At 40.9% G+C, this 11,519-nt stretch overlaps 1 protein-coding gene across 1 annotated transcript in view; it reads left to right on the top strand.

Moving 5' to 3' along the window:
• Positions 1-10,550, top strand: part of LOC138675100 (glucose-fructose oxidoreductase domain-containing protein 1) — a 34,303-nt gene extending 23,753 nt beyond the window's left edge. The window contains exon 2 of the mRNA XM_069763081.1: positions 4,846-10,550. Coding sequence (XP_069619182.1) covers positions 4,846-5,765 — 920 coding nt within the window. The 3' untranslated portion in view covers positions 5,766-10,550. The remainder of the gene's footprint in view (positions 1-4,845) is intronic.
• The last annotated feature ends 969 nt before the right edge of the window (positions 10,551-11,519 follow it).

Below are 11,519 nucleotides of genomic sequence, written 5' to 3' on the forward strand. Positions count from 1 at the left end.
TCACTTTGCAGATCATGGGATCCTGTTGTTAACTTAGCTGCTGGTCCCAGAGATGACACTTGCGTCTATAAGACATTAATCCTTGCGGGCATGCCTTAAATGTCCATTTTCACAATACCCCTTAAAACATGCCCCAGGATCCTCGGACTAGTGACCGATAAACTGGTACGTCAGTGGTTCTTCCCACTGGACATGGGAATCGCCTTGTATTTATTTGGTGTATTTGTACAAAAAAAGTGCATTCAGCCTAATAATACGCCAAGACTCCGGTTCTGCGCCCACAACTCCATTAATAGAGTGATCACGGGAATAGAGGCCATCATATAAAATATTCAGCGAGCATCAATATTCAGTTTGGAGCTAATGGTTCTGAAATTCTCTTGGATTCTCATTCATCATCTTAGCTGAAAGATTGTACTAACTGATTGAGGAAGAATTTAGTACGGCCGGCGGAGTTTTCCGGGAGGTCCCCGAGCAGCGGTGTATTTTTCAAGTATCCATTAATATTTTGCCTGTGCTGATCTCAAGGAGTGTCTGTAACTGATATGACCCCATATAAAACTGGGGCTCAATATATAGGTAGCTACCCTGTAAGTCAATGTCTAACCTAATAAAGAGCCTCGAAACAGGACTAGGGATGGAGGTGATTTTATGATATGTATCGGCTAAGGACAACAGATAGAATGTCATCCAAAAAAAGCAACCCTCGCAAACATTTTTCAGTTTTCTAGAAGAGCCCCTGAAATCTGCCTACTCCAAACCTAAAGCCTTGATGTACATAATGATTTTTTTATACCTTAGACTGCAGCAATGATAATAGAGAATGTTCAACATCTAGCTGAAGGGTTTCACCATCATCGCAGACAGGGATTCTTTACTGTAAGAGCAGTGAAATGAATGGGACTTTCTACCACACAATGGTTGATTTCATTCATCATCTTCTGGAGTAGTCTTGATGCCTTCTTGAAAATAAAATATATAAAAGGTTATGAGTGCTACATTTTTACAGATGGAACGTTGTTCTGGGATTTGCTCAGCGATTATTAGGATTTTTTTCCCCTAATATGGGGCAATTCTCTTATGACTCGAGAGGTTGGCCTTCTTCTGGATCATCGAGTTAGAATTATAGGTTTGACAAGGTGGACCTGTGTCTTTTGTTCCAAATCTAATTGTAGCCATGATTCCTCAAAGCAATTATGCCAGAATTATGGTGTAACTAGGTTAGAAAATGCTCAAAAAAATTACAATTGTTGGCGTTTTCATGCCACTTTCGTGTTTGCCTCTTAATGAATCAGGAGGTTCTGATGAAAATTACATCTATAGAATGGGAGGAACAAAACTAAGCAACAACACATGTGAAAGAGACTTGGGTATACAAATAGATCACAGACTGCACATGAATCAACAGTGTGATGCAGCAGCAAAAAAGGCAAACACTTCTAGGATGTATTAAAGGGAACCTGTCACCCCGTTTTTGAAAGATGAGATATAAATAGTGTGAAATAGGGGCAGAGCTGGGCTTTACATTAGTGTCCTTTTGGTGCCTTTATTCCCCCGGGATGCTGCTGAAATACCTTTGTGAAGTGTCCGTTTTGTCCTGTCAGTCAAGTTGGTCAGGTCGAATGGGCGTTGTAAAATAGCGGTTCCTCCCCCACCTCATGCGATTCCCTGCGAAGTTTAGTTCCGCCGTTGGCGTTATGTTTAGCGCTTGCGCAGTGAATTTGCCTCCGGCGCCTGCGCATTATGTTTTGCCCATCTGTGGGCAAAGCATAATTGACATCATTGCGCATGCGCGGGCCTTCACTTTAGCCGGGGTGCCCCGGAAGTTGTCATATCGGCAAAGTGTTATTCTGGATGCCGTATCTCATCCCACACTGCGAGCGTAAGTTTTGTGCCAAGATCGCTCGCCTGCCTTACGCTCGCAGTGTGGGATGAGATACGGCATCCAGAATAACACTTTGCCGATATGACAACTTCCGGGGCACCCCGGCTAAAGTGAAGGCCCGCGCATGCGCAATGATGTCAATTATGCTTTGCCCACAGATGGGCAAAACATAATGCGCAGGCGCCGGAGGCAAATTCACTGCGCAGGCGCTAAGAAAAAGCGCGATCTGTGCTATTCACAGATCGCGTTTACGAAAGACAAGCCGAGAATCAGGGGGAGGAACCGCTATTTTACAACGCCCATTCGACCTGACCAACTTGACTGACAGGACAAAACGGACACTTCACAAAGGTATTTCAGCAGCATCCCGGGGGAATAAAGGCACCAAAAGGACACTAATGTAAAGCCCAGCTCTGCCCCTATTTCACACTATTTATATCTCATCTTTCAAAAACGGGGTGACAGGTTCCCTTTAAGAGAGGCATAGAGTCTGGATCACGTGAAGTAATTCTCCCCCTCTACTCCTCCTTGGTCAGGCCTCATCTGGAATACTGTGCCTACAATTTTAAAGACTCCAGCACGATCCCTCATCAAGACAGAAAATAGACGGTTTTGATTAATGGGTGCCGATGTATTTTTGGTATGTTAGGTAAATAAGTAGTGAAGTAATCCTCACATCTGACCGCCAGGATTTCGGGTTGGAACTGGGACTATATGAGTAGTCACAGTGTAATGCCTGGTACATTTTTATGAATCTACTAAAAATAGTTTGGTGGATTTTTAATGAATGACCACTAAGACAATAATAACCTTTAATGACTGTATTAGACTTTTGCACAAAAAAAAATATGTCTGAGTATTATTCGTGGTGTCCAAGTCATTGACTCAGTGTATTTTTGGCAAGAACTCCGCATTGTCAGACGTTATTTCACATTTCTGAAGCAAATTCCTGTATGTATTTAATTTCCAGAAGCCTCTGGGCGTGTGTTGTAGAGACCAATTGTGAAAAATTTGTGTCTCTAATCGTTTCCTAAAATATAGTGTCATACAACGTAGTAGAGGTACTCAACTAATTTTTAGTAAGGAGACTTTTTGGGGGGGTCTGCGGTAAGGATAGAGCTCCGTCAGTAAAGATGGCATATATTTGTCAATGTTTCGCAAACCTTGTAGTATTATTTACTATTCATTGCTAGTAAAAACAAAAATCAGACCCGGCCCCAACATTAGACGTCATTCAGACCAGACTCCTAAAATCCATCATCAATCACACCACATTGCTGAAATTATTCCACACACCAGACCACTAAAGTTGCCTCATATCCCCACACTATAAAGCTTATCAGACTCCAAACCAGACCTTTAAAATTATGTAGACTACAAACCAGAACCTTGAAAATAATCAGACACCAGACCAGTCCCCTAAAGTTAATCAGCCCTTAAACTAGACTCCTTTAAGTAGTCAGACCTCTAAAATCAATCAAAACCCAGACCACTAAATTAAATCAGACACTAGACCAGATCGTTAATATTTATATGACACTAGACCAGCTAAAAGGTACTGATGTGTAGTGTATGATTTCCCTTTCAATCCCCTTGAAGAGTGTACCATGTGTGATCTCCTCCCTATCTACACTATAATGCAGATTAGCCTTTCTTTTCTGCCCTCACTGAATACTTGGATGCTTTCCCCTGTTCCACACTCTCTCATTTGCCTAGTACAGTCGTCTTCCTCTTCCCTGATATTATCTGTAACAGACCCCTAAAATAATCAGGTCACAAACTTCAATTCTAAAATGAATAATAACCCAGACTAAACTACTTATATTAATCATACCCTTGACCAAACAATATTAATCATCAACAAGATCATGTGAAAGACACTGATGCTAAGGTGTGAGTCACTTCTTTCTTCGCCCTCTGAAGAGTCTTCTATTTGTGCTTTCTTCCCTATCTACACTATCTGATGAGGCTGTGTGATCTGCCCTCCCTGAGTATTTAGATGCTTTCCCTATTTTCTACGCTTTTACCTGCTAAGTACAGTCTTCTTTCCTCTCCCAGTTGCTATTTCTATATAATCCCTAAAATTAATCAAGCCCTAAAAAAGACCCCTAAAATTGTCAGAATGCAGACCAGACCCTTAAAATTAATGAGACCCTAAACCAAAGCCCTAAGGTTAATCAGACTCCAGATCAGTTGAAAGGCATCAATACAGAAGTGTGTGTAATTTACTCGTCCCTCATCTTGAATAGTCTGCCATGTGTGACCTCCTCCCTACTTACACTATGATGGAGATCAGCCTGTGTGATTTGCCCTCCCAGAACACTGGCTGTATTCCTCTTTTTCATACTCCCACTTTCTAAGTACAGTCTCCTTCACTGTTACTTTCTCTAATAGACCATTAAAATAAATTCAGGCCCTAAACTAGTCCTCTAAAATGAACCAGAACCCTGACCAGACCCCTAAAATTAGACAGATTCTACACCAAACCCTTAATAATAATTCAGACTCCACACCACCTCATACCCCAGAATACACTCCTAAAAATATCTCAGACCCCTAAAATGTATATAGAATTTCAGACCTAAAAGTAGATCTATACAGAACGTCCTGGCTCTGGGTATCGTCAAGACCTGGTCTGTTATTCGACTAAATAATCTGGAGGTAGCAATGTCCTTTTCCACAGCATGTATGGTGGCAGGTCTTCGGGGTGTGTTCATCTGGACCACCGGTCTGGATTTGGACAACAATCTATCAGTTGGGTATCTCTGACTAAACTAAGGGGTTGGATTTGAAACCAATGATGGACGGACATCTTGAAATAGAAGATATTCTCAATTTGCACCTATTAGTTTTCTCTTTCTGGTATCGGTATTGAGTTTTTATTTGCTAGAAACTTAAGAAACACTATTTTTTCTGTAGTTGTATAGATATCTAATTCTTGTCGTCTTCTTCTCCTTCAGGCATCGGTAAGAACGTTATCTGCGATAGAACAGCAACACCTCTCGACGCGTTTCGTATGATGTCGGCGGCTCACTATTATCCCAAGCTCATGAGCATCATGGGAAATGTCTTGAGGTTTCTTCCCGCTTTTGTGAAGATGAAGCAGCTGATACAAGAAGGATATGTGGGGGAACTTCAAGTGTGCGAGGTCCAAGTCCATGGTGGAAGTCTACTGGGCAAGAAATACAACTGGAGCTGTGACGACCTGATGGGCGGTGGTGGGCTGCATTCTGTGGGCAGCTACATCATCGACCTCTTGACTTTCCTAACGAACCAGAAAGCAGTGAAGGTCCACGGACTTCTAAAAACCTTCGTCAAGCAGACAGACCACATAAAAGGAATCCGGCAGATAACCAGTGACGACTTCTGTACATTTCAGATGGTCCTCGAAGGTGGAGTGTGCTGTACGGTGACCCTCAACTTTAACGTACCCGGAGAGTTCAAACAACACGTAACAGTGGTCGGATCCTCCGGTAGACTGATTGTCATGGGGACGGATCTGTACGGACAAAATAACAGTTCTTCCGAACGAGAATTGCTCTTAAAAGACTCCACACCCGTCAGTAATTCCCTCTTGCCTGAAAAGGCTTTTAGCGACATCCCTTCCCCGTACCTTAGAGGGACTATCAAAATGGTACAGGCGGTGCGGCAGGCGTTCGAAGACCAGGAAGACAGGAGAACATGGGACGGCAGGCCGTTGACCATGGCGGCCACCTTTGATGATTGCCTCTATGCTCTTTGTGTAGTGGATGCGATAAAACAATCGAACCTGACATGTGAATGGCAGAACATAGTAATTATGACGGAGGAGCCAGAATTAAGCCCGGCCTACTTAATAAGCGAAGCAATGCGCAGGAGCCGCATGTCCTTGTACTGTTAGCGGCCCCTCCAGATGGGGAAATGTTAGCATTTGTGTATATATATATATATGCTGCTTAAAAGGGCATTTCTGTACCGAGGCAGATGGTACAGGTCTATGGTATAACTTATGCATCTTTCTTTTACTGCTGTTATCGAAGAAGAGTAAAATTTTCTCTTTCGAGAACAGAAAAACTGTGAACACTGTTCAGAATGTATTTAAGTGCGGGATAAATATCCATTAGGATGTCACATCCTCGGCCTGTGAGTTCTAGAAATGTCATCATTTTCGTGGCGATTGTGAATGTGAACGCCAGCTCCATACTAAATGCTCGAAGTTGTCGTCTGTGTCTTGTATACGAGGTGTCTTGGCTATGGCTTACTTTTCGAAACACATTGCATACAATTCTCACTTGAATTGTTGTTTTTTTGTATGTAGTCTACTGATTAGGATGTGTTCGGCCATAGCAACTGCGTTATCAAATTGTACTGTATTATAGTATACGTTGTGTACTGTTAAAGGCCATGGACACCCTTGACACAGAAGAAATAGTTTGAGCATAAGTTAGTGGTTAAACGTCAGTTGCACTTAGTTTTAGACTCTTCATTCTTTCAGAGATTCCAATACCGTTTAATATTCAGTTTACCTCTTGTTCCTTGTTTTGGACTTTTCTCCTTTGGTTGTGTCCTTCAAAGTATTACATGCTGCATGTGAGGTCTGTCTTCAGCAGCTCTCATGTATCAGCACAGCTTCATTCCTGGACTGATTTTCCCCTGCAAAGTCTGCATTGTGTGCTTTTCTCTCTATTTGATACAGTACAGGCTCTGTGAGCTGCCCTCTCTGAGCACTTGGATGCTTTTTTTTTCACTTCTCCTCAACCTCCTCACCCTCTTTCCGCCTACCTCTATCTTTCAGGCTTGCCATACACATGTTTGATTTAGAGCTGTATCTCCTTTCCTCAATGTTATTCGGCAGTCTGCATGAGAGAGGAAAATAAGGTGCTGCCGAGAGTTTCTACAGGTGAGAGCAAGCACTGTGCTGTCTAGGAAACAGCAGGATAACCAGCTAGTTGAAGAAGATACACAACTTCTACAGCATTAGTCTTTGGCAGGCCAGGCACATTAGATACCCGTCTGCCGAAACTTGTTTGGTTGAGAGATTAGCATCCTTCTCCCACCCTACCTCGATGTGGCCAAGGGTGCATGTGTTCTGTATAGAGAGAGGGAAATAAGGTGCTACCAAACACCTTTGATTTCAGGTTATCTTCCTTGAAAAAAGAATCGAGCAGTTCGAATTTCTTATGTCTTGGAGAAAAACGGAGATGTCCTTGTTTTGTCGTCTTGTCAAAATTGGTGTGTTCAACCCACATTAATCTTATATTTATGAATAGTTTAACGCTGCGAGAAGGGAAACAGAGAGCGTTGCCACTGTCAATAGCAGTGTGCCCTTTTGGAAGCAGCAGAATAGCCAGCTATTGGAAGAAGTTAGGCAACCTCTACAGCAGAAAAATGGTAAGAGTCTTTGCCTGGCCATACACATTAGATATCTATGTGCCAAACGCTTTGGTTGACAGCTTTGCGTTCTGCTCCCTCAACTTGGCCAAGTGTGCATGTGTTCTGTATGGGCCTGCCAGGTAAATCTAGTGAAGGCTTATTTTCTGTGAGAACATAAGAATCAGATATGTTAAAAGTCCAACTGCCTGATTGGTCCTCGGTTGTTCTATTGAAATTGGCACGTTTGACCCACGTTGGTCAAATCTATAACACTGAAAGAAGGAAAGCACAGAGAGGTGTAACAATCAAGAGCAGCGTGCTGTCATCTATGTAGGAAGCAGCAGGATAACCATCTAGGTGAAGGAGTTACTCAGACAGTACAACAGAAGAATATTAGGACATTTATAAAGTTGTCAATTTTTTGGTTGAAGATGCAAATGATCAATAAAATAATCTGTGCAAAGGTGTCCATAGCCTTTATGGCTTCTGATAGCTTTCCAAAAACGTCTTCACAGAATAGTTTGCGGCCATCAAAACGCTGTTAAAACCTCGTCCAAGCCACGTTTCAATAATATAATATAATATAGCTCAAGTGATCCTTATTTCCATTTACTCCCCACCTATTGCTGGTCTACAATATGAATAGTCTGTTTGTATCAGATGCCGAAGCGAAGTACCAAATAAGTGTTAACTCTTAAGAAAAGTCCCTATTTTAGAACTTCACAAGAAAGAACTGAAATACTTGTTTTCCTCCAGAAATAAAAATTCTGGTGCATCCTTCCTTAGATTTCTACATTATTTAATTCATGATATTCCTCACGGAATACTCCTCACAATTTGGGAGTATGTCCCTACACCGTCCAACCAGGGCTGGCCGTCAGATTGTTTAGCCCCTTTTTCAAGCGAGATGGTAACACCCACTTGTCTCTTAGTCATAAATTTCCTGGAGGAATAAAAAAGGAATTACATGATGCCTCGTTGTAGTTTTCCAGCACTGTTTTAAGTGGTTTTCCGCACTTGGGAAAAAAAACGGGACAGTTTATATAAATCTGATGTTCGTCCTTCGTAGTCGAAGATGATCAAGGCTTCAGGGTTAGAAGAGATCTAGTAGTTATGGGTCCGGAGGTGGCTGATGAGGCCAATCTGGGCCCTGAAGGTTCGCCCACATACGTGACATAAGGAAGCAGATGTGGTCAGTACATGGCTAGACCAATTTTTGCACCTAAACCTTCATGTATAGTGGATTCCTTCCATCTTGTAACTTCCTACTCGTTGGTGTGGATTGGCCTCGGGCATATGCATGCGAGTCACGTACTCAGCTTTAGTCATGGAGGTCCTCATGTAGTGACTTGTAGAGATCCTGTGGTAGAAGCAATATCATAGCTATCTCGCTAATATTTAGAATAGGGTCATCGTCGAAACGTAAAATATAGTACGGATTAATTCACACTGTGTGGAAACAGGCCGGATTTTTTTCTTTTTTAACCCCGAACATTTATGTAACGCCAGGGAAATCAAAAGTAAGTAAATTCCAGCCTGTCTTTAAATGGCTAACAAAGCCCGATATATATGTAAATTGGTGCACTAATGAATGATCATAATGCAGGACGCTAGCGCTGTGTTCACGCATTGTGGCAACCGAAAACTTTTTTGTTTACTAATTTTTCCTTAATGGTGGTGAAAAAAAATGTACAGCAGTTTTTACTTGTGAACCTAAAACAAAGATGGTGGGGCAGCATCAGGGGTATTGAAAAGTGAAAATACCTCTTCGCATGAGCATGAAGAATAAGAACTCGACACCTGAATTATCAGACCCCTAAATTCTAATGACACCAAACCAATAAATTATCAGACCTCAAACCCTTAAAATTAGTACACTCTAGACCAGTCTCCTAAAATATCAATCCGCAAACCAGTCCCCTCTATAAGCCACCAAACGCATACATATTAGGGCACCAGGTCCATAAATTATAAGGTCCTAGACCTATCAATTTTAGGACCCCAGAACCTTAAATTCTTCAGACACCAAATCACTAAATTATCAGACCATGGACCCAAACCCTAAATTTTCATATGCCAGACAACCTACATCATCACACCCTAGACCAAACCCCCAAAATTACAGATCCTAGACCTTATATTATCAGACACCAAACACATAAATTTAAGGACCCTTTGCCTATAAATTAGTACGCCACAAATGTTAAGACCACAAGCGTCCTAAATTCTGCTGCCCCAAAACACCATGTTCCTAAAATATCAGACTCAAAACCTCCACTTCTTAGACTTCTGAACAGCCCCCTAAATATATCAACTCACTAAATGATCATACACCTGTATTGTCAGACCTCAATCCAGCCCACATAATGATCACACCCCAAATCAGACTCCAAAATTATCAACTCTTAGACCAGAGTCCTTAGTTTTCAGGCGTTAGGCCATATGAACACAAAAAAAATCATACCCAGACCAGAATATACCTCCCAATCGCTATGTTCTTCTCGATCCTTTGACTTCCCGATGCCACCTTTCTGAAACTTTTGACATTGGTCATCGTAAACTCTCATACTGTCCAGCTGATGACTTGTGTCCGGACATTATGTCTACAGCCCTGTACAGTTTATATCAATGAACATTTGCATTTTTGGGATATGTTAACTTTTAAAAATAGGCGCTTAAATGTTGTGTCCACTTTTATTTAATTTAATCGAGAATTTTTTAAAAATAAGTAACTTTGCCAATATCTTTAATTAAAAAAAATATAAAAATCCCTTTGTGTCTCCATGGTAACAGACTACAAACAAAACCTGTGTAGTCGTACTCCTTTCTGATGTTAAGAAATAATAGACTTCTAGATATAGATATATATAGATATAGAATTTAGGATCGGACTAAACAAAATTTCAGCTACCATGGAGAAAAATAAAACAAGGATGAGACCAAAATTGTGTTACCAATTTCAGACATGTCATTTTTGGTGTCATTTTTTTTCTTGTAAACTTCTCTTCGGTTTCTATTTTATTTAATTTATGTGAAAATGTGGTCGTCGGTGAAGAGTTATTGAATGTACTGTCATTTGTGATGGCAATCAAGCCGTTTTGGAGTAGAAACATGAATATTTGCACCAGTTATCTACCAAATAAAATGTTGTTTTACTTAAAAAAAATTTTCGCCATGTTTGATAAGGGATCAGAGCCCTCGACGGGGGGATATTTACTATCATTTATGGCTTCCTGTGAACATCTGATGCCACATGTGTGGTTAATAATTCATGGAATGGACACAATAAATTCTGTGCTTATCTGGTGTTGAAGTCCAAGGTTTCCAGAAGTCTCTTTCTTGTTAATATCAGTAGCTTCTTCAATATTTCGTTGTACCAGGGGGACTCCCATTAATTTGGAGTTTGGGTCCACCGGCAGGAAAAGGTCAGAAATAAAAACCAACAGGAACAATGTCTTCATAAAATTTTGCAACCTTTGTAGAACTTTTATGTTAAGATTTATATATATATATATAGCTCGTGGGAAAAACAGACCTAACCCATAAGTTAATTTGGACACAAGACCCTTATAATTAATCGAGATCCAAGTCCATTCAGACTAAACTCCAAAATTAATTAAGACCCCCCCTAAGCAAATTAACATCCAAGATCAGATTCCTAAACTCATTATAAGCCCAGATCAGACCCTTGATGAAAAAAAAAAAATCAGACCTTGACAAGCCCCCAAAAATGTAATTCATGCCATAGACAAGATCCCAGATTATTAAACCCCTGAATTTAAAACACACCTCTAAAATTGATTTAGATGCCATACCAGACCCTTAAGATTAAATCAGGCTTCTAAAACATTAATTCAGACCTTGAATCTGACGTCTAAAACTAATTCAGACCCCAGATAAGACCCCTAAAATTATTCAGACCATAGCCCTAAAAATCAGATTTGACACCTAAAATTCAGACCCTAAAATTAGTTTAAACCCCAGATTACATCTATAAAATTAATTCAGAGACTAAAACGAATCATACCCTAGACTGTAAACCTAAAGACACCTCACCTAAATGAATTCAGAACCCAGACCAGACACCTAAGTTTAATTCCATTCCTAGAACCAGACCCCTTGAAATAAATTCCTAACATTAATTCAGACACTTACCTTTCGACAATCATCTTCTGGACTTGTGGTGTACCAGACCCTGATGGTAGTTTCGCTCTAGGCAGAAGTGTTTAAAGGGTTCTTTTCTGGTGTGTGATTACTTTTGAGGGTCTGGTCTGGGGTACGA

Source organism: Ranitomeya imitator, chromosome 4 (assembly GCF_032444005.1).
Source record: "Ranitomeya imitator isolate aRanImi1 chromosome 4, aRanImi1.pri, whole genome shotgun sequence".
Taxonomy (NCBI): Eukaryota; Metazoa; Chordata; class Amphibia; order Anura; family Dendrobatidae; genus Ranitomeya; species Ranitomeya imitator.